Source organism: Lepidochelys kempii, chromosome 16 (assembly GCF_965140285.1).
Source record: "Lepidochelys kempii isolate rLepKem1 chromosome 16, rLepKem1.hap1, whole genome shotgun sequence".
Lineage (NCBI taxonomy): Eukaryota > Metazoa > Chordata > Testudines > Cheloniidae > Lepidochelys > Lepidochelys kempii.
Genome location: NC_136395.1, coordinates 11338103 through 11366095, shown reverse-complemented (window position 1 = coordinate 11366095; position 27993 = coordinate 11338103). Strand labels below are relative to the sequence as shown.

At 48.7% G+C, this 27993-nt stretch overlaps 1 protein-coding gene across 6 annotated transcripts in view; it reads left to right on the top strand.

The window, feature by feature from the left end:
- The first annotated feature begins 641 nt into the window (after positions 1–641).
- The window catches only part of WHRN (whirlin), a 113394-nt gene continuing 86042 nt past the window's right edge, over positions 642–27993 (top strand). For 4 of the 6 annotated variants that reach the window (XM_073314074.2, XM_078849032.1, XM_073314073.2 and 1 more), the window contains exon 1: positions 643–2097. In XM_073314074.2, the coding sequence (XP_073170175.1) occupies positions 1336–2097 (762 nt within the window). In that variant the 5' untranslated portion in view covers positions 643–1335. Of the gene's footprint in view, positions 2098–27993 lie in introns of all 6 variants that reach the window. The other 2 variants (XM_078849034.1, XM_078849033.1) reach the window with 1 other exon arrangement.

The window sequence follows — 27993 nt, the reverse complement described above, 5'->3', positions numbered from 1 at the left end:
ACAAAGAGAAGGTCTGACATCTCTCAGTTGCACCGGTTTTGCACTGGCGTATCTCCTTTGACTCCAGTGGAGTCACTCCTGATTTATCCTAGCTTACAGGATAGGAGCAGAATCAGACTCATAACGTTCAAACTCAGAGACACTTCACAATCCCCTTCCAGAACAGCACCTGCTGTGAGATTTGCAAGTCCATTCATTATATTTCCTCTCAGTTGCGCTTCTCTTACATCATCTTTGCTTAATAAACACTTCGCTGACTTGCTCTATAAGAGTATCTCCAGGCATGCTCCATTACTGGGTGAAATTGCCTGTCCCCTGCGGTTATAATGGCAACGGGTGATTGCAGAGGTTGTCTCTGCGTTCATAACGTTGACAGGGAAGGAAGGAAGGAAGGAAGGAAGGAAGGAAGGGAGGAAGGAAGGAAGGAAAGGGCACCGGGGTTCTCCTGTATCCAAGCACACAACGAGCCTGCAACAGTGAAAGCCCCCCCCGCCCCCCCCCCCATGCACCATCACCGAACCGGACTGGGTCACCCTGGCCTGGATCACCCTGTCTCCTGGCAACCGGAGAGCGGTGTGTAGAGACGTCATTTCCTGAAGAGCCGCTGACAGGGGGCTGGCCCTGGCCGCCGGGCAGCGGACGGGACCTGGCTCAACAGTTTGGCAAAGTCGCTCTCCCGAGCCCGAGCCCGCGGCGGCGGGGCCCGGCGGGAGCAGGGCGCCGGCCCCGGGGCTGGGCGGGGACCCCGGCCGCTCAGCCGCGGGAGAAAGCGACTTGGGAGCCGGCGACCTGCAGGCAGGGAGCCGAGTGGCGGGGGACCGGCTCTTGGCCCGCGGCGGGCGGACTGGGGCTCGGGAGCGAGCTCCCCGGTCGCTCCCTGCCGCAGGGCTGTGGGGGGCTCCAGACAGCCCGGCGCGGGGCTCCCCGCCTCTGCCAAGGCGAAGCCCGCCGGGATCCCGGCTGCAGCGCCCGGGACGCGGGGAGAGATCGCGCCTCCCCGGCCAGGGACAGGCTGGGCACAGCAGGAGACCCCGGGCAAAGGCAGCCCGGGGGCGGGTTTCCAGCCACTTCCCAGCCTCTCCGCTGGGCGCGCCGCGCTCTCCCTGCCGGAGGAGCAGCAGGCTCTGCCCCAGGGCCGGGGGAGCCGTGTGGGTTCCGGGGAGGGGGCTTCCCCCTTCTCTGATGGCTGCTCCGCCCTCGGGGCTGAGCCACTGGCCGAGCCTGCGAGCCGCGCCTCCCGCCCCGGCGGCGGCTCTGGGCTGACGGAGCGAGGCCCCCGCCCAGGGCAAGGTCCCGGGGCCTGGCCCGGCCCTTTGGGGAGGGGGCTGCTGGAGGATGCGCTGCCTGGGAGGCGCACACCGGCCCCCCGCCCAGGGCAGCGGGGAGATGAGCGCCGAGCTGCACCGCACGTCGGTGAACTCCTCCTGCTCCAGCTCCCCGGGCCCGGCGGCGGCGGCGGCGGGGCCCCCGTCGGGGGCTGGGAGCCGGCTGCTCTCGGCCAACGTGCGGAAGCTGCACCATGCCCTGACCCTGCTGCTGAGCGAGCCGGAGCGGGAGCAGTTTATCCACTGCCTGAACGTCTACCACGCCCGCCGCAACGTCTTCGACCTGGTGCAGACCCTCCGCGTCCTGCTCGACAGCCCGGGCAAGCGGCAGCTGCTGCCCATGCTGCGCCTGGTGATCCCCCGCTCCGACCAGCTGCTCTTCGACCAGTACACCTCGGAGGGGCTCTACCTGAAGCCCGGCTTCCTGCCCGGCTGCGGCGCGGCGGGCTTGGGGGCCCCCAGCCCACCCGCGGCTGGTGTCTGGCCCCAGCCCGCTCCTCTGCCCCCTGCCAGGAGAGCCCCGGCGGGGTTCGGCGCCCCCGCCGCCGAGGAGCTGCCGGGGGAGGTGCGGGAGGTGAGCCTGAAGAGGAACAAGACCAACGACGGCTTGGGCTTCAGCATCCGAGGGGGCGCCGAGCACGGGGTGGGCATCTACGTCTCCCTGGTGGAGCCGGGCTCCCTGGCGGAGAAAGAAGGGCTCCAGGTCGGGGACCAGATCCTGAGGGCCAACGACAAGTCCTTGGACAGAGTGACCCACGCCGAAGCTGTCAAGGTAAGTGAGCAATGTGGGAAAGGCGGCAGGGGGTTGACCCCCCGGATTGTGAACCTTAGACCCCCTGAAGGCCGGGGGCAGGATGCTGTCTCTGGCACGGGGTGTAAATCCTGAGCAACTCCAAACATTCAGCGGCGTGGCCCCTGATTCGCACCTCTGAAGGAGAGATCAGGATCAGTTCCGTGGCATGCTAGAAGGGTGAAAAAACAGGTGTTAACAATGCACAGGGACATGCCAGTCAGTGGAATGTAGAGATCATAACAAACACTAAAGGGCAGGACTATGCTGCCCACAGCCACGACCTGAAAGTGCTTCTCAAAGGTGGACATGTATCATTATTCTATGTTCAAATGTTTGTCTATCCAGTTAGAGACCCCATTACCACAGTGTCTGAGCACCTCAGTAACATTCAAGGATCCCCCGCCCCCTTTGCAGTTCTGTGGGGACAGGGCTGTCATCTCATTTTGCAGTTGGGAAACTGAGGCACAAAGAGACTAAGTGCCCTGCTCAAAGTCATTCAGGAAATCGGTGATTAAACCTGGATTTGAACCCTGGTCTGCCGCGTATCTTATGCACTAGACCATCCTACCATCTCCCACGGGTAAAGAAACTGAGGCACTGAGTGGAAAAATGACTTTCCCTCACCCCCCAACCCACAGCGATTCAGTGGCAGTGCTCGGAATAGAACCCAGGTCCCCTTTCGTACCGCTAGATCAGGATGAAAAAAGAGAATAGTCACACACCTGGGTTGCAAGCCGCTCAGGAACGCTCCCTGCATGCACTCTGTACAACAAATCCCCAACCGGCCCCGAGAGCTACTGTAATACAAATAAATAAGAAGGACAGGGGTGCCATACATCAGAGTTCACCAGCCAGGGGACTAGGGGGCGGGTATCCACAGAAGGAGTTTTACAACTGCAGCTCACTGATGTGAACCTAACTCAGGTTAGAGTCACCGAAAGTTGTTGCCCTCTGACAGCAAGATGTTTTGGTGAAATAGGTTGGTGGGCTCAATCCAGAGGTGTCCCATGGCACAATAGCTGGCAATCTTAGCAGAACGGCCAAGGGTTCAATGAGCCAGACAGTCTGGCCCGTAGGGCTGAGGTACGTTGGCAGAGCTGGGGAGGGGAGGTCAGGCTGCCTTGCAGTTAGTTGCCTGGGCTTTAGTTCATCTGTGGATAACTGAAGCACTGTGGTTTCCAGCCCAGTCAGTCTGGTACCTTTCACCGGCACTTGCTTCGACAATCCCTTGCTCCTGTGAGTAGTCCCGGTGAGTTCAATGGGGATGACCTGTTGAGTAAGAATTGCTTGCATAAAAATATACAAGATCAAACCCTTCATTTTTAAACTGTCAACTTTTCCCTTCCCAACATTTTAAAATCTCTACCCCCTGGTGAAAAAAATTTGTTCCAAGCTGAAATGTAGGTATAAATAATCTCAGGACCAGCCTGAAGTTTCTGACATTTAAAGAAAAATTATAGGAGAATAAAAATGGAATCTTATCAATTTAATATGGTATTCTGTGCTCGCAAAACTGAAAGAAAATGTATGTTGCATGGTGCAGTGATTAGAGATGGGGACTGGGTGCCAGGACTCCTGAGTTCTATTCATAGCTCTGCCACTGACTCAACCTTGTGTCCTTGGGGAATTCACTTAACAGCTCCGTGTCTCCATTTACCCACTGGTAAAATGTAGATAACCATATCTACTGTCTTCACATGGATATTTTTAGGCTTCGTTCATTAGTGTTTGTGTAAAGCACTTGGAGCTTCTTGTCCGAACATATATAATATATATTATATTATATAATAAAATTTGTCAAGGGGCTATTCCATAAAAGATCTCCTCATGGGTATTTTGAAATGATCAGGGTATAAAATGGAAGCTCAGAAATTATCTACACATGGGCTGAAACTTTTTCAAACAATCATTTCATCACATATCCAGGGGAACTGGCATCTTTCAAAGCTCTTGTGGTTTGTTGATGAAGAATGATGCGTATAGTACACTTCGATGGCACTGAAGAAACCCTGCTCCTTCTTTTAAAAGGCATCACATAAAGATTAACATAGCTAGCCAGGATGGCTCCTCTGGAGATTTTAAAACTGAGTTAAATTAATGCATCGTATTGCTGTGACGCCTTTGAAATAAACCCCAAGGAAATGTGAAGTTAAAAACCTATTTCAAATAACGTTAGGGATCTGACTTCAAAAGACGCAACTCAGGGTTAAGGTATAAACGCCATCCATAACCATAGGTTTCAGAGGAACAGCCGTGTTAGTCTGTATTCGCAAAAAGAAAAGGAGTACTTGTGGCACCTTAGAGACTAACCAATTTATTTGAGCATGAGCTTTCGTGAGCTACAGCTCACTTCATCAGATGTTTACCGTGGAAACTGCAGCAGACTTTATATACACACAGAAATCATGAAACAATACCTCCTCCCACCCCACTGTCCTGCTGGTAATAGCTTATCTAAAGTGATCAACAGGTGGGCCATTTCCAGCACAAATCCAGGTTTTCTCACCCTCCACCCCCCCACACAAATTCACTCTCCTGCTGGTGCTAGCCCATCCAAAGTGACAACTCTTTACATAATCAAGTCGGGCTATTTCCTGCATAGATCAAGGTTTTCTCACATCCCCCCCACCCCCATACACACACAAACTCACTCTCCTGCTGGTAATAGCTCATCTAAACTGACCATTCTCCAGGTTTAAATCCAAGTTAAACCAGAACATCTGGGGGGGGGGGGTAGGAAAAAGCAAGAGGAAACAGGCTACCTTGCATAATGACTTAGCCACTCCCAGTCTCTATTTAAGCCTAAATTAATAGTATCCAATTTGCAAATGAATTCCAATTCAGCAGTTTCTCGCTGGAGTCTGGATTTGAAGTTTTTTTGTTTTAAGATAGCGACCTTCATGTCTGTGATTGCGTGACCAGAGAGATTGAAGTGTTCTCCGACTGGTTTATGAATGTTATAATTCTTGACATCTGATTTGTGTCCATTTATTCTTTTACGTAGAGACTGTCCAGTTTGACCAATGTACATGGCAGAGGGGCATTGCTGGCACATGATGGCATAGATCACATTGGTGGATGTGCAGGTGAACGAGCCTCTGATAGTGTGGCTGATGTTATTAGGCCCTGTGATGGTGTCCCCTGAATAGATATGTGGGCACAATTGGCAACGGGCTTTGTTGCAAGGATAAGTTCCTGGGTTAGTGGTTCTGTTGTGTGGTATGTGGTTGTTGGTGAGTATTTGCTTCAGGTTGCGGGGCTGTCTGTAGGCAAGGACTGGCCTGTCTCCCAAGACTTGTGAGAGTGTTGGGTCATCCTTTAGGATAGGTTGTAGATCCTTAATAATGCGTTGGAGGGGTTTTAGTTGGGGGCTGAAGGTGACGGCTAGTGGCGTTCTGTTATTTTCTTTGTTAGGCCTGTCCTGTAGTAGGTAACTTCTGGGAACTCTTCTGGCTCTATCAATCTGTTTCTTTACTTCTGCAGGTGGGTATTGTAGTTGTAAGAAAGCTTGACAGAGATCTTGTAGGTGTTTGTCTCTGTCTGAGGGGTTGGAGCAAATGCGGTTGTATCGCAGAGCTTGGCTGTAGACGATGGATCGTGTGGTGTGGTCAGGGTGAAAGCTGGAGGCATGCAGGTAGGAATAGCGGTCAGTAGGTTTACGGTATAGGGTGGTGTTTATGTGGCCATTGTTTATTAGCACTGTAGTGTCCAGGAAGTGGATCTCTTGTGTGGACTGGACCAGGCTGAGGTTGGTGGTGGGATGGAAATTGTTGAAATCATGGTGGAATTCCTCAAGGGCTTCTTTTCCATGGGTCCAGATGATGAAGATGTCATCAATATAGCGCAAGTAGAGTAGGGGCTTTAGGGGACGAGAGCTGAGGAAGCGTTGTTCTAAATCAGCCATAAAAATGTTGGCATACTGTGGGGCCATGCGGGTACCCATAGCAGTGCCGCTGATCTGAAGGTATACATTGTCCCCAAATGTGAAATAGTTATGGGTAAGGACAAAGTCACAAAGTTCAGCCACCAGGTTAGCCGTGACATTATCGGGGATAGTGTTCTTGACGGCTTGTAGTCCATCTTTGTGTGGAATGTTGGTGTAGAGGGCTTCTACATCCATAGTAGCCAGGATGGTGTTATCAGGAAGATCACCGATGGATTGAAGTTTCCTCAGGAAGTCAGTGGTGTCTCGAAGGTAGCTGGGAGTGCTGGTAGCGTAGGGCCTGAGGAGGGAGTCTACATAGCCAGACAATCCTGCTGTCAGGGTGCCAATGCCTGAGATGATGGGGCGCCCAGGATTTCCAGGTTTATGGATCTTGGGTAGTAGATAGAATATCCCAGGTCGGGGTTCCAGGGGTGTGTCTGTGCGGATTTGATCTTGTGCTTTTTCAGGAAGTTTCTTGAGCAAATGCTGTAGTTGCTTTTGGTAACTCTGTAGATAGACCTGGGATATTCTATCTACTACCCAAGATCCATAAACCTGGAAATCCTGGGCGCCCCATCATCTCAGGCATTGGCACCCTGACAGCAGGATTGTCTGGCTATGTAGACTCCCTCCTCAGGCCCTACGCTACCAGCACTCCCAGCTACCTTCGAGACACCACTGACTTCCTGAGGAAACTTCAATCCATCGGTGATCTTCCTGATAACACCATCCTGGCTACTATGGATGTAGAAGCCCTCTACACCAACATTCCACACAAAGATGGACTACAAGCCGTCAAGAACACTATCCCCGATAATGTCACGGCTAACCTGGTGGCTGAACTTTGTGACTTTGTCCTTACCCATAACTATTTCACATTTGGGGACAATGTATACCTTCAGATCAGCGGCACTGCTATGGGTACCCGCATGGCCCCACAGTATGCCAACATTTTTATGGCTGATTTAGAACAACGCTTCCTCAGTTCTCGTCCCCTAAAGCCCCTACTCTACTTGCGCTATATTGATGACATCTTCATCATCTGGACCCATGGAAAAGAAGCCCTTGAGGAATTCCACCATGATTTCAACAATTTCCATCCCACCACCAACCTCAGCCTGGTCCAGTCCACACAAGAGATCCACTTCCTGGACACTACAGTGCTAATAAACAATGGCCACATAAACACCACCCTATACCGTAAACCTACTGACCGCTATTCCTACCTGCATGCCTCCAGCTTTCACCCTGACCACACCACACGATCCATCGTCTACAGCCAAGCTCTGCGATACAACCGCATTTGCTCCAACCCCTCAGACAGAGACAAACACCTACAAGATCTCTGTCAAGCTTTCTTACAACTACAATACCCACCTGCAGAAGTAAAGAAACAGATTGATAGAGCCAGAAGAGTTCCCAGAAGTTACCTACTACAGGACAGGCCTAACAAAGAAAATAACAGAACGCCACTAGCCGTCACCTTCAGCCCCCAACTAAAACCCCTCCAACGCATTATTAAGGATCTACAACCTATCCTAAAGGATGACCCAACACTCTCACAAGTCTTGGGAGACAGGCCAGTCCTTGCCTACAGACAGCCCCGCAACCTGAAGCAAATACTCACCAACAACCACATACCACACAACAGAACCACTAACCCAGGAACTTATCCTTGCAACAAAGCCCGTTGCCAATTGTGCCCACATATCTATTCAGGGGACACCATCACAGGGCCTAATAACATCAGCCACACTATCAGAGGCTCGTTCACCTGCACATCCACCAATGTGATCTATGCCATCATGTGCCAGCAATGCCCCTCTGCCATGTACATTGGTCAAACTGGACAGTCTCTACGTAAAAGAATAAATGGACACAAATCAGATGTCAAGAATTATAACATTCATAAACCAGTCGGAGAACACTTCAATCTCTCTGGTCACGCAATCACAGACATGAAGGTCGCTATCTTAAAACAAAAAAACTTCAAATCCAGACTCCAGCGAGAAACTGCTGAATTGGAATTCATTTGCAAATTGGATACTATTAATTTAGGCTTAAATAGAGACTGGGAGTGGCTAAGTCATTATGCAAGGTAGCCTGTTTCCTCTTGCTTTTTCCTACCCCCCCCCCCCCAGATGTTCTGGTTTAACTTGGATTTAAACCTGGAGAATGGTCAGTTTAGATGAGCTATTACCAGCAGGAGAGTGAGTTTGTGTGTGTATGGGGGTGGGGGGGATGTGAGAAAACCTTGATCTATGCAGGAAATAGCCCGACTTGATTATGTAAAGAGTTGTCACTTTGGATGGGCTAGCACCAGCAGGAGAGTGAATTTGTGTGGGGGGGTGGAGGGTGAGAAAACCTGGATTTGTGCTGGAAATGGCCCACCTGTTGATCACTTTAGATAAGCTATTACCAGCAGGACAGTGGGGTGGGAGGAGGTATTGTTTCATGATTTCTGTGTGTATATAAAGTCTGCTGCAGTTTCCACGGTAAACATCTGATGAAGTGAGCTGTAGCTCACGAAAGCTCATGCTCAAATAAATTGGTTAGTCTCTAAGGTGCCACAAGTACTCCTTTTCTTTATCCATAACCATAGGTGCTGGAATTAGCGGTGCTACTTCACCCCCTGGCTTGCAGTAGCTTTCATTATATCCATGGTTTACAGTTTGGTTCAGTGGCTCTCAGCACCCCCACTATAAAAATGGTACCAGCCCCCCTGACCATAACTCACTGTTGTATGCAGTTATAGTAGGTTCCTGAGCACTTGAGAGGATCTTCTACACCCATTTGAGCTGCAATGACAAAGTGAGTTAAGGATATTTTCCAAGCAGAGAGTCCAGTCCTTTACTCCTTGCGCAACCTCCCCCCTGAAATCAATAGAGATCAGATTCAGCCTTGGCGTAAGCACGTGCAACACCACGACAGTCAATAGACCAAATTCGGCTCTCAGTTACACCAGGCTAAATCTGGAAACCTCCACCTACGTCAGTGCGTTACACCAGCATAAATGATAACAGAATTTGGCCCAATGGGCTAATGCCAGGGCTAATTGGCCCTTGGAAGTTTAAGGTGCACAAAAATTCAGGCCCAGAGAAATGTGTGCGATTTTTCTTCCTGTGACTTAGGGTTATTGCTGATATAAAATGTGAGCAGAGTTTAGTACCAGCTGGGGTTCTTTCCTGGCACAAAAACATAAATTACTCTAATAAGATTCCCTGAACATTGTCTTGTCCAGAAGCTTGCTTTAAATTATTAGGGGACAATAGCTTTCCTTCTAAAGCGGTCTGATTAAAGTGTGCTTTCCAGTCTTCGGAGGGGTATTAGTCTGGTTCCCCATTTAGTTGAAAAGGAGTATGCCTTCCCTACTGCATTCCGATCTTAATTGTCCTGCAGCAAAAGTTGACTGTCTGGGTCTGGAGACTTCAGTATATGCAAAGCATGCTACCATAAGATAGGAGTAATCAAAGCTCATTCTTCGGGGTACAAGGTGACCACCACAGGAGTCAGGAAGGAATTTCCTCTCTACTCATTCTGCCATTCCCCCTACCCCCCGGCCTGCTGCTTTTATGGGTTTCTTTCCTTCTTCTGAAGCATCACATGTTGACCACGGACAGAATCATAGCCTGCCAGTGGTCTGATCCAATATGGCACCTCCCAGATGCCCAGATTACACAATGATGGGTACTGTACAAAAGCATAGGCAAACAGTCAGTCATTTAGATAAGATAAATAAAAACATAGGTTCATGGAATCTATTAAACGAATTCACAGAGCGACTGATACATTCATCTCAGTAGGCCAAGGTAGTTCAGGCACTTTTGCCTTTTTTTAGCATTTGATCCTTTATTTGACCTTGCAAAAATAATCTCGTCTTTCCTGCATTCTTCCATGAAGGAAGCGAGAGAGACCAAGTCTGACATGGGGCAGTTCCTCTTTCTATTGGCTGCTGTCCCCATAGACAATTCATAGAATAGTAATCATTTTGAAAGTGTCTTACAAAGACAGGATATCCTAAGAGTGGAAACTTGGCTCCAAGATAAGACTGCCACGAAACCAGACAAAGGACATAAATTATGAGTTACATACCATTCCACCTGGAAATTTACTTTTGTACCATGACCTGGGCTAAGATATTTTAGTGTAAATGAGAGAAAAAGTAGGATTCTAACATAAGTAGCTAGATTACCTGAGCACTCCAAATCAAATTCACTTAATGACTGGCTTCTTAACCCAGTGCGAGCGCTGGGGTTTTATGCCTAGCCTGCTCCGTAGTCTGAGTGTGTTTCATCCAAATCAGAATTAAATGACTTCATTACAATTGTAGCTCCATCATTCTGGCACTCAGGGGCTTATCAAAAGCACATTGTAATTTAAATCATACTCTAAGTGAAGATGTTTGCATTGTCTCTGCTTTCTAGAACTCACCTGGCTGTGTTTACTCTTGCTAAAGTATAATCCTTGGTATTATAGCAACAGACAAGTGAGTGTATGTTTCACTAAGCCATAATATTTTGTCCAACACACTTTCAATTCAAAAACAATGTGAGCTATGTATCACACCTGGAGACATTTCTCCTCTTCACTTATTGTAGGGTAACCAGATGTCCCGATTTTATAGGGACAGTTCTGATATTCGGCGCTTTTTGTTATATAAGTACCTATTACTCCTCACCCCCCTTCCCGATTTTTCACACTTGCTGTCTGGTCACCCTAACTTATTGTCAGGTTCTTATTTTGCAGCTCACCCCTTTCATTTTTTTCAGTTTGAAGGAAATAGATAATTGGGCCAGATCCTCTGCTGGCGTAAATCAGCAGAATTCCAATGGGTACGATTCCAATCTAAGCTACACCAATGTAAATCTAGAGTAACTCCACCAGCCTCAGTGGAACTGCATGGATTTACCACATCAGAGGATCTGGCTCGATGAGTTTGATTCTGATCTCATTCATGCTGGCGTAGATCCAGAGTAACCTCACCAAAGTCAGTGGACCCACCCTAGATTTGCACCAGTGTAACTCAGATCAGCATCTTTGAAAGGATTCTGTGATCTCATTTCAGGGATAAGGAGCCAGGGCAGAGGCTGTGATGAGACAGATCTGTTGTTGGAAAGCAAAATAAATACAGAATACAGTAGAGTGATGTGACAGCTCACAAGTAGTCTATCCTTTTAGCAGGTGTGTTCCCCTTGTGCAGCTCTGTCTTAGAAGACTTGATTGTGATGGAAGAGGCTCAGGTGGCCAGAGGGTGGATTTTATCCATTTGTACTTGTTTGCCTCAGTTTGGTACACAGGGTTTTAATTCACTCAGAGATGTTCTTTTCTTCTCACACTCTGCCTCTGCCAAGCAGGCATTTAAAAAGAAATAATCAGATCTCCTTTGAATTATTTTAACATTCTGTTCACTTGGATACACAAGGCAGCAAGCCGGGCAATCTTTTAAAAGGCTGTAATATTCTGTCCAAGTTATAAAGAGCTCCGGCTGCTGGTTCTCCAGTGAGGTACCGTGCAGCATTGCTAAGGCACTGCTGAAAAGCGACAAAAGGGACATGCTGATCTGAAGCTTGAAAATATATTTAGAACAATCCTGCCTCCCAGGCAATTTAAAAGAACGCGAGCCTCATTTTGTCGTTTCTGGTTGCTGCCCAATTAATCGATTAGCATATTTGACACGGCTTCCTTGCTACAATCGATAATCACCATTGCATTTCACCAGACATTCAGCTGAAGCAGTTTGTAGGGATGAATGTACTCTTTAACCCTCCTGATACTTGCTTTTTCCGGGCTGCCAGACAAATGACTGGTGAGGCAAGATAGACAGACACACAGAGATCCCCGTTTCCCCAAAAGGTATCAGACTTGTTCTTATAAAAGCTTTTACTTATACAGATTGTGCTGGGTTAGCTCATCTGTACATTTTAGAAGCCGGTGTACAAACCAGTGGCCAAAACTGAATCTCTAGAGTGGTCATAGCAAGGACAGGGTGGGTGTGAATGGTAGGATTACCATTCATCTGCCCCGATAATTAGCTGGAGGCGACATCTGAATCCTTGGTAAATGGATCTTGGGTGGGAGTGGGTTTGTTTGTTTTTTTAATTGCACTACAAAAAAAAATCAATACAAGGGAAAAACGATCTCAAACCCAGACATCTAAAAAACAAGCCTTGGGCTCCTGCTCTGCTTTGCTCTCCTGGAAGCAATGTACATTTTAATTCTAGCAGCATGCTGAGCTCACAAGGGGACAGGGGAAGTAATCAGAGTCACCAGGATTTCCCAGTCGAGGAGAGGGGATGGGTTGGCTCTTTGAGTCAGAAATGTTTGTATTTTAACTTTGTTTTAATGCTCTTGAAAGGAAGAGGAGGCCGGTAACGATCGAGCACAGAGCCAGCAGGTGATGTGCATGTTTTCCCACACAGCTCTGCTGGTGCACCTCTCACCTGGCCCCCTCTGCTATAGTCCTGAGCCACCAATGTGCCCCAGAACTGCCCTGAGAGTCAAGGGCCAAACTGCTCCTGAGCAGAGACTGTGACGAACAGGGCAGTGTTTTTTGGTGTTGTGGACTAAGCTGAGATGACAACATTCATCTTATCTAGGACCTGGGGGAGGATTTGAATACAGGTCCACAGAAATGGTCCAGCTACCGAGAGGAAGGCTGGGCTTGTTGCTAATATACTGGTGTGGGACTCAGGAGATATAGGTCCAATTCGCTGTTCTGCCACAGGTTTCCTGCAAGACCTTAGGTACATCATTTAGGGTCTGCTACTCCTCTTAATTACACCAGCAAATCAGGAGTAACACGAGTGTAAAAGAGATAAGGCAGTAAGTCTCTCTGTGCCTCAGGTTCCCATCTGCAATACAAGACTAATAATGCTTCATTTCTCCCACCCGTTGTCTCTCTAGTCTGGCTAGATACTAAGCTCTTCAAAGCAGGGACTGTCTCTTACCCTTTGGGTACACAGTACCTAGTACATTAGGGGCCAGTCTTGATTGGGCCAGTAGGCAATGCTGGAATATAAATTATAAGAAAATCCCATGACATTTGCTGGAACATCATAAAGAAACATTTCTGCATCAGTGAAGAAATACACACACTGACCCAACAGAGAAACTTCTCTTTTCAGCCCAACTATGTATTAGAAGAAAACTGAAAGATAGGGTGCAAAGTAATTCATGGATTAAATTCTTTATTTTCCGTTTCCCCTCCATTTCTGTTAGGCTGACGGATTTGGGGTACTTTTCTCAATGTCATGCCTACTCAGAGAATTACAGAAGTCTAAATCACTGGCAGTCTCATTTAAACTGACAACACATTTACTAGATTTCAGAGTAGCAGCCACGTTAGTCCGTATTCGCAAAAAGAAAAGGAGTACTTGTGGCACCTTAGAGACTAACCAATTTATTTGAGCATAAGCTTTTGTGAGCTACAGCTCACTTCATTGGATGCATTCAGTGGAAAATACAGCGAGGAGATTTATATACACACAGAACATGAAAAAATGGGTGTTATCATGCACACTGTAAGGAGAGTGATCACTTAAGATGAGTTATTACCAGCAGGAGAGCGGGGAGGGCGAGGGGGGGGGAGAAAACCTTTTGTAGTATTAATCAAGGTGGGCCATTTCCAGCAGTTAACAAGAACTCTGAGGAACAGTGGGAGGGGGGAAATAAACATGGGGAAATAGTTTTACTTTGTGTAATGAACCATCCACTCCCAGTCTCTATTCAAGCCTAAGTTAATTGTATCCAGTTTGCAAATTAATTCCAATTCAGCAGTCTCTCATTAGAGTCTGTTTTTGAAGTCTTTGTTGTAGTATTGTGACTTTTAGGTCTGTATTCGAGTGACCAAAGAGATTGAAGTGTTCTCCAATTGGTTCATGAATGTTATAATTCTTGACATCTGATTTGTGTCCATTTATTCTTTTACGTAGAGACTGTCCAGTTTGACCAATGTACATGGCAGAGGGGCATTGCTGGCACATGATGGCATATATCACATTGGTAGATGTGCAGGTGAATGAGCCTCTGATAGTGTAGCTGATAGCTTGGCTGATGTTGGGGGAGGGATAACTCAGTGGTTTGAGCATTGGCCTGCTAAACCCAGGGTTGTGAGTTCAATCCTTGAGGGGGCCATTTGGGATCTGGGGCAAAAATTAGGGATTGGTCCTGCTTTGAGCAGGGGGTTGGACTAGATGACCTCCTGAGGTCCCTTCCAACCCTGATATTCTATGATTAGGCCCTATGATGATGTCCCCTGAATAGATATGTGGACACAGTTGGCAATGGGCTTTGTTGCAAGGATGGGTTCCTGGGTTCGTGGTTCTGTTGTGTGGTCGCTGATGAGTATTTGCTTCAGGTTGGGGGGCTGTCCGTAGGCAAGGACTGGCCTGTCTCCCAAGATTTGTGAGAGTGATGGGTCGTCCTTCAGGAGTTGTTTTGCTTTGCTTCTTAGATGGTGCATTACCCGAATGTTCCTCATTGCCAAATGCAGAGTGCACATGTTATCCCACTGTAAAGAAAATCAACAGCTCGTGAATCAGGGATCCACCTAGAATATAGAGACATCAATGACCCTACCTCTTCCTCTCAAGCACACAACCCTCCCTATTTGGGCTTAAAATGTTGCATTCTGCACAACATCAGGAAGGGAGTCACCCTTAGAAAAGGCTCTGGGGGCTGTTGGTATTTAGACCTGGTTGATTTTCTTTTTTAAAATGGAAAAGGACTGCATTTTCCATGAATTTGCTTTCATTATTTTCTGTTTTGTTCAATGAAAAACCAAATACCAAAAAATGTTGCTTTCAGGTCATCCCCCCCAGACACACACATAAGTAGAATTTTTCCTCCCCCCCCCCCTTTTCTCAGCAGCATGCTTGATGAGGGGAGTGGGAGAGGAAGAGGGGATAGGGGAAAGAAAAAGGGAAGAACTGGAGGGAAAAAAAATAGAGAATGCCAATGTTTTGGTTTATGGTCAAAATCCAGTGTGTGTGTGGGGGGGGGGGGGGAGAGGGGTGGTGTCTGTTTTATTATCCAGAAAATTCCAAACAAAATAAAAATTCTTTTCAAACGTTCAGTGAAAAATCCTCAGTAGCCTTTGCCGGGCTGTACTGCAGATGAGGACCCACAGAGCAGTTGTTCCGGGCCTGGGCATCAAACAGATTTGAGGTAGTGTCAGAATCTCTGAACAGCAGCAGGTCTGGGCTAGCTCCTTCTACTGCAGCCGGCTTCTAGGGTAGCTAGGGAGAAAGCCCTAGGAGCCTGGAGCTTTCCTCAGTTATCCTCAGTCATGCCTGCACCTGGGGAAGAGGTGGGGATCAAACCTGCCTACACCCCCCACTGTGCCCTCTAAAGACCTGTGAACAAATGTGCATATATTTACATAAGCATGTGTGCTCATTTGCATTCATTTGAATGTTCACAGCCTATTTGAAAACCAAAATATATTTTAATTTCCACACTTTTGGGGGTCGGAGTGGTTGTCCCCTCCTGTGTTGACTCCAGAGGCAGCTTGCCCTGGTCCTTAAAAATAAAATGGCGAGTTCACCTGAAGTCTCCTGTCTCACTGGCCCTGTTGTGCTTCCCCCCCCCCCCCCCCCATTTCTCACGGCTCATCCTCCCTGGAGAAATCTCAAGTCTGCCTCCTCTCTGTCTGCGCTCCCCCCTCCCGCACTCTGATTTCTTTCCCCATCTCCTTTGTCTGTGTCCCTTCCCAGCTGGCCTGTAGCGCACACACTTTACGCACAGGGCAGGCTCCAGGGGCAGCTGGGAGGGAAAGCTGTGGAAAAGACTAACCTCTCGCCAAGTAAATCCTGAAGCAGCAGAAGGCAGCGACGGGGCAGGGGCAAAGAGTGGAAAGCCCGAGGCTCCAGCCAAAAGTCGGAGGCTAGGCTGCTCTAGTGGGGAGCCACAGAAATTAGGGTGAATGGGGAAGACACAATGAGGGTACTAACAAGAGGGATTGTGGGTGCAGCTGAAACCCTGTGGGGAGGAGGTCAGAGACAGGCCCTTCATGGGAAGGGTCAAGGCTGCAGTCATTCGGCTGGCCCGGAAATGCATCAGAGGGTCAGGAACTGTGGGTTCTACCCCTGCCTTGGCCACCCACCTGCTCTGTGGCCTTGGGGAAGTTACTTCATTTTCCCTCTCGGGGCCTGTTTTGCCTCCTGTCCTTTGTCTGACTCACCTGTTTAGACTCCAGGTTCTTTGGGACAGGGCGTGTCTCTCATAGGTTTGTATAGTGCCCAGTACAATGGGGCTCCAGGCTCAGCTGGGATACTATTAACAACAGTGTTCTCTCTCCAGGGAGGTGGTCTCTGGGGATAAGGAGTGCGTGCTTCAGTGACCCCCCTGCCCCTTCCCCATTTTGTATGCCTGGATTGTCTGCTCCTTGTTCCCTTCCACCCATAGGCACAGAGGTACACAGCAAATGGTCTCATTTTAAAAGTGCATTTCTTCCCCCACCTGTCCTCCATAACAACACTGGAAGCTTCCTCTGTGCTATTGACAAATGGTTGTTCTTGTCCAGCCTAATTGGGCCCAAAGGACCAAGAGTTGAGGATGTTCAGCTATTTGATTCACCTGTCTCTTCTAATAGGGACATGCCAGGAGAATGCAGGAAACAGTGGTTGTGCAAACTTCTGCATGTTGTTTCCGCCATGCTTCCAGGTGTGTTAAGACTCAATCCCTTTCTTTCTCTCGCTCCTTTGCTCTTTCATGCCTGATGTTTCTATTCTGGATGGAAACAGTGCAAACCTGTGTGGGAGTCTCAGTTATCTAGAACCTCAGCACTAGTCTTTGCAGTTTGCAAATAGGGATAATTACCCAGGCAGAGGAATGCACTCCTACCATCTGAATAGCTCAAGAAACCAAACAAGTCCTCAGAGTCTGTTATTGATGAAAGAAGAGGTGGGAGGGGAGGGAAAAAAAAAAAAAAAAAAAAAAAGAGAGGAGGGATGGAAGGATGGCCCAGAGTTAATGCTTCTTGTGTCTGGCTGTGATCTACAGTGGTGCCACTAACCAAATGACTTGGAATAGATTGCTCATTTCATTAGCAGCGAAGGTAAGCGAGTGAGCCGCAGCCCTACAAGATGGGCCTTTTATTCAGGCTGCCAGGAAACTCTAGTGATTAATGGCCATTGATTTATGACATCTGCATTCCTGCTGAGGGGCTTCTGAGGGAGTAGTTTTAAGAAGGCTTCTCTTCCAGCTTCCTCAGGGTGAGGACCGGTCAAGGAAAGAGAGCAGGGAAAAGGGAAACAAGTTCTGTTAATCTCATTAGGCACTATTGACATACATGAATTTTCCTGGAGGATGGAATATGTCAGAACATTGATCCTAGCACAGAGTGCTGTATTGCAAATCCATTTAATAGCAGCTAAAGCCATGCAGCAGGCAGGGTATTTCTATTAACGACTCATTAAAGCTAGAGATTGAGGTAAATATGCTGTTTTTAAAAGGTGCTTTAAAATAAATCTACTTAAAATCATGAAAGGCTGAATGGACAATTAAAGAAAGGAGGGAATCAATAGCCTTATAAAATCTGTCCTGTCCCAGTCTTTGGCACTTGCTTCCCATAATAATACTTATGATGATTAGTGTCCGTTTCCTGGCTGTGATTTTTGTGAGGGTGGTCCCCTGATGCTACCATTCTCCAATGCCACTAGGACTTGTTTCCTTTACCTCCTCTCTCCCTCTGCCCTCCCACTGTCTGACAGACTTGCATAGAGCCTTTCATCTAACAGTCTCAAAAGCACTTTACAGGCAGTTTGCACACTAATGAAATGCAGCTGCCTCTGGGGTGGATCACAGCAGCCAAGAGCACACAGCAAGGTGACAAAACAGTTGGAGAAAGGAAGTAAAGGAGTCTGTATCCAGTTGACACTGCTGGGGGAATTTAAGGAGGCAGCAGTATTTTTAATTTACTGATTCAGCCAAAATGTACCCCATGCTTTCCAGACATAGAAAACACACCCTGTCCTGAAGAGCTTACAGTCTAAATGTTGTAACTACCTAAGCGGTTATTTGCCCAATAGTATCACTACTTTCAAAGGTTCAGAGAGAACTTAATGACTTTAAGAGGACTGCACCATGGTTTTTCTTCATATACTGAGCCCATGTAAAGGTTCTCCACTATGGTCTCTCAACCTGGGCCTCACAACCACCTTCCCTTTCTGAGGTGAAGAAATAGGTCCCCGAACCTATCCCTGTTGTAACATGGAATCATGGTGTGGACAGCTGAGAACCATCAGCCTCAATGCTCCAGGGAATACAGTTGTTGGTTGGCTCCTGCTTGCACGGTCTGATTTCTGCTATTGATTTCAGTCTTTCCCAGCCACAAATGCTCGGTTAAAGGAAGGAAGACTTGTGACACAGCTTTAAGGTTTGGGATCAGGGCAAAATTCAGCCCTGGTGTGAGTAAAGCTCTTGCAGTTCATAGAGTTGCACCAGTTTGTGTCAGGACTGAATTCCACCCCATGAAACCAGCATTTCAAAGGTTGAAAAAAAAAATTAAAATTGGGAAAGAGGAGACCCCCAGGCCCTGTTTGGCCTTGGGGATTTAAGGAGAATCTGGATGGGTAGCAGCTTGCTACGAACAGCCTGATGGCACCAGCAAGGAATCAATCCGTTCAGGGTTCACAGGCCCTTGTTTTCCAAAAATGGAATGAGCTCCCGGAACTTGCTGATGGGAAACTGGACTTCTGGGCAGCTGTTCCTTTCCCGTTTCACACTGAGAGCAGTCCGACCTTTCCTTTGTCTCATCCCAACCTCTCACCCTCTTTGCCAATCCAGGCCTGATCTGTTCCAGCTTCTGGAGGTGTGAGTCCTGCGGCAAGGCCCCTGCTGGTCATCTGCCAACTGAGGATGCTGTATTGGTGGTAATTGGCCACAATCTCCGCTCTACCAGGGGGCTAGTGCTGCCCCCGTAACCCACGCCCAGTCAGGCCCCCTAGGCCTATGCCAACACTCATGCCAAGGCAGTCCCTGCCCCAGAGATCTTACAGTCTAGGTTACAACCTGTGCCTGGTTTGTTTCAGCCACATGTGGGAATGGAAGAGGAGCTTCCCACTTGCTGACATGTAGCAGAGAGGCCAAGAGCTGGCCGAGCCTGGGGAATGAACTCTTCTCTTTTCCCTGGAGATGGTCCCCCCAGCCAGGGCCAAGACACGTTGGTGGGGAGGTGGCCTGGCTGCTGCCTGTGGGGTGCCTGTTCTGTGGCCCACTGAAGGGCTTTGCTGCCAGGGCTGTCAACCCACCCCCTTCCCACCAAGGCTGAAGCCACTGAAAGATGAAATAAAGGAGAGAGGGATACAATTCCTGCTTGCAACATGTCTGAACAGCTGGGCTGAGATAGAATCATAGAATATCAGGGTTGGAAGGGACCCCAGAAGGTCATCTAGTCCAACCCCCTGCTCAAAGCAGGACCAATTCCCAGTTAAATCATCCCAGCCAGGGCTTTGTCAAGCCTGACCTTAAAAACCTCTAAGGAAGGAGATTCTACCACCTCCCTAGGTAACGCATTCCAGTGTTTCACCACCCTCTTAGTGAAAAAGTTTCCTAATATCCAATCTAAACCTCCCCCACTGCAACTTGAGACCATTACTCCTCGTTCTGTCATCTGCTACCATTGAGAACAGTCTAGAGCCATCCTCTTTGGAACCCCCTTTCAGGTAGTTGAAAGCAGCTATCAAATCCCCCCTCATTCTTCTCTTCTGCAGGCTAAACAATCCCAGCTCCCTCAGCCTCTCCTCATAACTCATGTGTTCCAGTCCCCTAATCATTTTTGTTGCCCTTCGCTGGACTCTCCAATTTATCCACATCCTTCTTGAAGTGTGGGGCCCAAAACTGGACACAGTACTCCAGATGAGGCCTCACCAATGTCGAATAGAGGGGAACGATCACGTCCCTCGATCTGCTCGCTATGCCCCTACTTATACAGCCCAAAATGCCATTGGCCTTCTTGGCAACAAGGGCACACTGCTGACTCATATCCAGCTTCTCGTCCACTGTCACCCCTAGGTCCTTTTCTGCAGAACTGCTGCCTAGCCATTCGGTCCCTAGTCTGTAGCTGTGCATTGGGTTCTTCCGTCCCAAGTGCAGGACCCTGCACTTCTCCTTATTGAACCTCAGATTTCTTTTGGCCCAATCCTCCAATTTGTCTAGGTCTTTCTGTATCCTATCCCTCCCCTCCAGCGTATCTACCACTCCTCCCAGTTTAGTATCATCTGCAAATTTGCAGAGAGTGCAATCCACACCATCCTCCAGATCATTTATGAAGATATTGAACAAAACTGGCCCCAGGACCGACCCTTGGGGTACTCCACTTGATACCGGCTGCCAACTAGATATGGAGCCATTGATCACTACCCGTTGAGCCCGACAATCTAGCCAGCTTTCTACCCACCTTGTAGTGCATTCATCCAGCCCATACTTCCTTAACTTGCTGACAAGAATACTGTGGGAGACAGTGTCAAAAGCTTTGCTAAAGTCAAGAAACAATACATCCACTGCTTTCCCTTCATCCACAGAACCAGTAATCTCATCATAAAAGGCGATTAGATTAGTCAGGCATGACCTTCCCTTGGTGAATCCATGCTGGCTGTTCCTGATCACTTTCCTCTCATGCAAGTGCTTCAGGATTGATTCTTTGAGGACCTGCTCCATGATTTTTCCAGGGACTGAAGTGAGGCTGACTGGCCTGTAGTTCCCAGGATCCTCCCTCTTCCCTTTTTTAAAGATTGGCACTACATTAGCCTTTTTCCAGTCATCCGGGACTTCCCCGGTTTGCCACGAGTTTTCAAAGATAATGGCCAATGGCTCTGCCATCACAGCCGCCAATTCCTTCAGCACTCTCGGATGCAACTCGTCCGGCCCCATGGACTTGTGCACGTCCAGCTTTTCTAAATAGTCCCTAACCACCTCTTTCTCCACAGAGGGCTGGCCATCTCTCCCCCATTTTGTGATGCCCAGTGCAGCAGTCTGGGAGCTGACCTTGTTAGTGAAAACAGAGGCAAAAAAAGCATTGAGTACATTAGCTTTTTCCACATCCTCTGTCACTAGGTTGCCTCCCTCATTCAGTAAGGGGCCCACACATTCCTTGGCTTTCTTCTTGTTGCCAACATACCTGAAGAAACCCTTCTTGTTACTCTTAACATCTCTGGCTAGCTGCAACTCCACTCTCACTGTCAGTGGATGGTGAGAAGCACAGGGAAAAGAACAGAATTACAGCAGGAGCTGGGGGTCTCCTATCCACAGGGCTGACTTCATCCCTGTGACATACTGAGTTTGGTACAGAGTTAGGGTCAATTCCTGGCTCATCCACACACTTCCTGCATGACCTTGGGTGAATCACTTAGTCTCTCCCCATCTGTGAGAAGGGGGAAATGTTGCTTCCTTTCTCTCACCTTTTCTCTGCTTTGACTGTCAGCTCTTTGGGACAGGGACTGTCTCACTGCGTGTGTACAATGCCCAGCATGATGCAGCCCTGATCTTCACTAAGGCCTCCAGGTGTTCCTGTCACCCCAGTGTATTGCAGCCCATTGAAAGGAATGGGATCCTGAGGAGGTAGGCTGGCACAGGAGTTTGCCCTGCAGGACCATATGGAGCAAATCGGCATTCAGATTTGTATGACTATTCACGGTTGCACCAGGGAAGACTCTGGCCTGCTCTATGGGTTTAACGCTGGGTATCTAGGCTCCATTCATGGGTGTCCAATGGCTCCCTGCTGACATAAAGGGGCTGTCCCCAGGGAATTCCCCTGAAGTCAAGGGGGTGTCTTGCCAGTGTAGTCAGTAGCTGAATCTCTGCTGTCCCCAGTGTGGGGTGTTTGCTGGGTTTGTTCCCAAGGAACAGGGGCCTCCTTAGAGCTTCCCTTTCCTCCTGATTATTCCTGGCTACTGCAGTGACCTGTAGGAGCAGTGGACAACTGAGCACATTAGGACAGCCCCTCTAACCTACCCCAGGGGCCAAATCAGTCAACAACTGGCCCAGCATGGAGTGGTGTAAAGTCACCTTTGGCTCTGGGGTTTAGGGTTGCAATCTGATGCCTTAACCACAAGGCTACCCTTCCTGGGTACCTCAGCACAGAATCCGGCTGTATGTGTATTGGAATGGGGGGTATTTCGCACTCCCTTGGGCTGGAACACTCCTCGAGGGCTCGCAGAAAGACTTCTACCACCATTGCCCTTTTTCTGTCTCAGCCCATTTGCACTTGCCGCCCTCTGGTTCAGTGGTGAACAGGTTCCATTTATACAGCACCTTTCAACCCAACATTCTCTCCAGACGGCATCGAGGGGAATCTTGTAACAGGACTTTCGCTTCACAGCTCATTCTAAAGCTGTCCCCTCGGTGCCTCCAGAAAGCCGCTCAGGGCAGAACAAGAGGGAAGAGCACCACTCCCTGTAGCTCCTTGCAGGTCTCCCATCCACGTGTCAATCAGGGGCAGCTCTGTTTAGCGTGTCAGAGCTACAAAAGAACTCAGCCAGCAGTAGTACATCTCCAGGCTGCACTTCATTACCTTGGTCGTTTGCATTAAATTGCACCATTAAATCCACTCAGTGTCCCCATGCTGAAGCAATAAAAGATGACAAGCCCAGGATGGAATTAAATAATTTATGGGCACAGCCTTGCCCATGATGATGGCTTTGAAGGTGGCTCGATGGGCCCGAGGTATCCTTTGGAGGAAGTCTTCTCCACAGCTGTCAAAAACAGCTGCCAGGAGTAAGTGTTGGCTATTTTACCTCCTCTTCCTTTGAGGACTTTCAAAAGGCCTCAGGTAACGTTTTTCAGTGAATAAGAAGATTACCTGCAAACTTTTCCCCTGGTAAAAAGTAAAGTCAGCCACCCCCTCTCCTTGAGGGGGGGGGGATAGCTCAGTGGTTTGAGCATTGGCCTGCTAAACCCAAGGTTGTGAGTTCAATCCTTGAGGGGGCCATTTAGGGATCTGTGGCAAAAATTGGGGATTGGTCCTGCTTTGAGCAGGGGGCTGGACTAGATGACCTCCTGAGGTCCCTTCCAACCCTGATATTCTATGATATTGAGAGCACTGATGGCCATGCACATCCAACTGGAATGAAGAGGATAAATGAGGATCGACAAGGATGTGACAGGTTTCCCCTCCCCCAGGGCTGCCACTTGGGAACTGGGGTACCACTGAGCCCACCTGACCCACCAGTCTGGGCTCCTTTCAACTGTACTGCTGTGACAAGCTGCAGACACGCTCTTGGTCTCACTTTCACCAGCACACACGTAGGGACACACCCAGCTGTTGTAACATGCTAACAGGCTTTCTGACTAGCCTCTGCATGGGAAGGCTTCAGCTAAGGAACTGCCCAGTTACTCAAGTGCCCACCCTCCTCTGGAGTGCAAACCCAAAATTATACCATCTTGCTCTGCACAGGGAACTGTGCAGCATAAGCTCATGAAATGCGCCCCCTCCCTTGATGTGGAGGGGAATATACACAGCATTCTGCCCCCAGTTAGGATTTCCACACACACTGGTTTAAGACTAAACAAGACAAGTTTAGTAACAAAAGTTACTGGTTCTGCCATGCTGGGGCAATGGTAGTACAATAGAGGGACATCCAGGTAAACCCAGATTTTGCAGAGGTCCTTGAAACTACAACTTTTGGGAAATTGTGGAGGGAGCTAGCAAAAAAAAAAAATGTTGGGGATCATAGTAATTTGGAAACAAATTTAAAACAATATGGAGCATTGGATACATGGGGTTTGGCAAGTCTAGGATTTCCCCAGCTACATCAGATACTGACTACTAAGTCCCACATCCTGCCCCTAGCTGGGGCCAATACAAGGTACTTCTGGGGAAAGCAAAAGAAAAAATCCTATAATGCACACAGATGATCGTGCAATGCGGGGGCAGGGACAGAGGCATGGGGACCCAAGGGTTCATTATTCTCCCGTTTCTGAAAGCATGAGATATGATAACTCACTTGATCCATGGATCTGCCTTTGAGCTTCAGGTCAGACCTTTGCCACTGAGCAGATGGAGGACCTGAATCATGGTTGCTCTTGTGCAGTCATTGGCAAGTGTGAAATGCTCCCAGATCAGGATGGTAACGTGTTCCAGTCATTTTGCACTGGGGTCAATGAGGAGGCAAGTTGGAGTGGAGCAGCTAGTCAGGCCTTGAGAGTGGGAGTGCTCCACCCATTGTGGAGGAGGGTTCTCCTGAAGTCACTATTGTACCCCGCCTAGCCAACAGCATGAGTAAGAGGAAGGATGGTTGAGTCACTCAGGCCATTGCTTAGGATCTGAGACCCAGCTTCAAGTCCCTGTTCTGCCACAGACTTCCCATATGGCCTTATGCAAGTCACTTAGACTCGGCTCCTCATTTCTATCCAATGCAACGCAAAGTTTCAATAGGAATGAAGAGCCTAAATACTCGCTGAGGATCTGGGCCAAACACATAATACTTCCTTGCCTCACACAGGTATTGTGGTGCTGCTCTGAGGTGCTCTGCTACTACAGCCCATAAGCTAGAGAGAACACAAGCAGCAGTTTGAAGAGGCCCCTCTTGGCCGCCATCTTTGACAGAGGAAGAGAAAATGAAGGTTGAAGGAAATAGGGAAACTCTGGCTGAGGCCAACACAACCTCCCCAGCAAGGGAAAACAGTAAAATATTTGGGTTAACTTGGGGTTTGCCAAAGCGGCTGAGTGATCGATAGCTGCGTTGGGACATAGTCTGAAGCTTCTCCCATTGAGCTCTGCCAAAGCCTCTTAATTCTGTAGCTCTGCCTGCCAGTGTTTCATAAAGGCCCGTTTTAGTGCACAAGCGGGTGAAGGAGTTCAAAATCTGGGCCAGAGCTCCTGTGCTCCATGTCATTGTGCAAAGGAAAGCACCGTTTCACCTCCTCCATGTTGCACCAATATTCATCCATGTCCACTGCAGCTTCCAGATGCCCTGAGGATTTCTGATTCTGGAGTAACTTGGACCCTGTACTCACTTGTCTGACTCACAGTTGATACACCCAGGGCTTCGGGAGAGATTTTCTCCATTGCCCTGGTCTGTTCTGCTAATGTAACCACAAGAACACCCTTCCAGGTGTAGGTGCAACACTGGAGTGGCTCTTAGGAAATTTGGGTTCAACTTTCTGCTCCGCCATAGACTTGCTGTGTAACCTTGGGCAAGTCACTTTATCTCTCTGTGCCTCAGTTCCCCATCGGTAGCACAAGGATAATAATACATATTTTGTTCATCTTGTCTATTGAGATTGTAAACTTTGTCTATTCTGCCATCAGGAAGGGTGATTGGAGTACATGTAGGCATGCCCTAGCTAACTTCAGCGTAGCTAACTTGAACAGCAATAGGACCTGCCTAGGATCCTGGGTGCATCCTCGAGTGGTGTCTAACCTGTGCTGCTAGCAAATTACATCTCCTGATTACAGTGTAGACATACTCTAAGTGCTTTTGCAGCATCTTGTCCAGTGGAGCCCTGGTCTCACCTGGGGCCTCTAGGCATGACTGTAGCATAGAGCATAATAATCCAAGCTGCTCTGACTAATGCCTTTGTGTCCTAACATAGACATCTTGCTAAATGCATCTGGATCCTGTAGCACCTTACCCTACTCTTCCACTTTCGAGCCCTGTCTTAAGCAGGGAATTGGGCTGTGACTTGCCAGTGTGGACACATTTCTTTAGGGATTTAAGGAGGAGACCCCCCACAAACTATTTTGACTTGTGACCTATATAAAAAGATGGATTTGTCCCCAGAGATGAAACCCTACAGGGAAACTCATCTCAGGTGTAACTATTGACTGCAACAGAGCTGTGTCCAGGATTGAGTTTAGTCCCTGGTATATTTATACACTTGCAAAGTTACTATTGTTTATTAATAGGTGTATTTTATAGCTCCATACTGCAGATGGTTATGAGGCATTTCCAGGTAGAATATTTTGTGAAATAGCTGCATAAAAATGCTTTCCAAGTTGGCACAATCTAATGAATCAAAAAAATCCACTTTGATAAATATGTGCTTAAGCTCCTGTTGACTTCCTCTTGAGGACAGTGGGACTTCAGCACATGCGTAAAGTTAAGCACATGCCTATGTGCTTTCTTCAGTGAGAACCCCTATGGGTTTGTTTTCCAGGAGGAACAAAACCCACCACACCTTTTAATAGGATATGGTATTCTTCTCTTCCTTTCCTCAATGGGTGCATAGTGTGGCTGGACATTCTTAAACAGCCACCATGTTCTACTCCAGAGGTGGCTGCATTTCAGTGGTGCATGAAGTGAATTATTGCACTCACACAGTTACTCACATAAATATCAACACATTTAATACACGGCTTTGGGATCCTTCAGGCAGTATATAAATTTAGCTTCCTATTTTTCCAATGTCATGTGTTTCCATGAAAGGTTTATTGTTATAATGACCTTTAATTTTTGGAAGGGATATTAACCCAATAATGGCTGAATTTAAAATAAAGATTTGGCATGAGCCCACACATGTCAGGAGGCATCTCAGACAATCATTAACTCACCCCTTTGTCCTATGGCATTAGAAGAGTCTCTGTGTGTGATGGCAGGGTGCATAAAGCTGTACACCTGGTCCGATTGACAGATAAATAATCTCAACATCCAGAGCCATATTCTACCCTCAGTTGCACCCATGGACCCCCATGAATTGAATGGTGTCAGACAGGTGCACGTGAAAACAGAGATGCAGTTTTACCTGCAGAACAAAGCTCCATAGAGCTTGTGACGGGGGTTGGGACTCACCACTGCAGCACCTCCCGCTGGCACATCTGGGAATTAGCTCTGTCCTCTGCAGGGCATCCTCTGCTGGTGGTGTCCCATCCATCTCTCACCCTGCTGGCATCTGGACCCGCGTTGCTCCTTGCTCAGCAGCATCCTCTTCAGGACGCTGCCCTCTGGCAGTGCCCACTGCTCCAGTCTAGCCCCCTTCCATTATCAGCAGTCCACCATCTGCACCTGCTGTAGTGGCCAGCTGCAGCCTCAGAGTCTAGCCCTTTCATCACAGGGGCCAGCCACAGCCTGGACCAGGGCACACTCCTCTTCAGCCAGGTGTAGTACAAGGCGGAAGGGACCCAGGCCCACCTGCTACTCTGGGTCCCTACCCAGGGACCCTCTAGCAGCAGCCTCTCTGCCCTCCTTCTCTCTCCTTGCCCTGCTATTGTCCCTGGGCCACTTCCCCTTCAGCCCTATTCACCTGCCTGGCCCTGGCTAAGCCGGCAGCCTGGGGTTTTCCTTAGCTGGAGCTCCCCAGCTCCTTCTACCCTTCCCCAGCACTGCTCTGTCCAAGGTGTTACCTTTCAGCTCAGGACCCAGTCCTCCTCCCTTGACCACCAGGGACAGATTGCCCTACTCTTTGCTAGGCAGCCTTTATACAGGGCCTAGGCCAGCCCTGATTGGCTACCTCTCCCGCTGCCCTGATTAGCTCTCCCCAGGCCTTCTCTGATTGGCTGCTGCAGGTCTGCACAGCCTCTCTGGCCTGGTTCAGCCCTTCTTCTCAGGGTGTGGGGCACCGCCCCACCACAGAAATATTCAGGGTTCTTGCTAGGATTATTTGAACCCAGTCTGTAGACAGCATGGTCTAACAGAAGGGGCATCAAGCCAGGAGGCCAGGCTTCTATTCCCAGCTTGCCTAGTGACCTGTTGCGTGACCTTGGGCAATTTCCTGTCTCATTTTCCCCTCCCTCCCTTTGTCCATCTTGCCAATGTAGGTTATACCCTCGTTGAGGTCGGGACTGTCTCTTCACACATGTTTGCCCAGCCCCTAGTACAACAGGGTGCAGGAGGGGGCGGTGGTTTGCTATGAAGCTACTGCTACAGAAGGAGTGACGGGGGCTGCTGGAGTTGGGACTCCATCCCACTGAGGGCCTTAGGAGGTGTCCTGCCTGCCTCCAAGCTCACCAGATTATAGGCTGGGGTGGGAGCTGGGACCAGCTCAGAGGAAGAAATGTAGCTGGCAGGTAAATG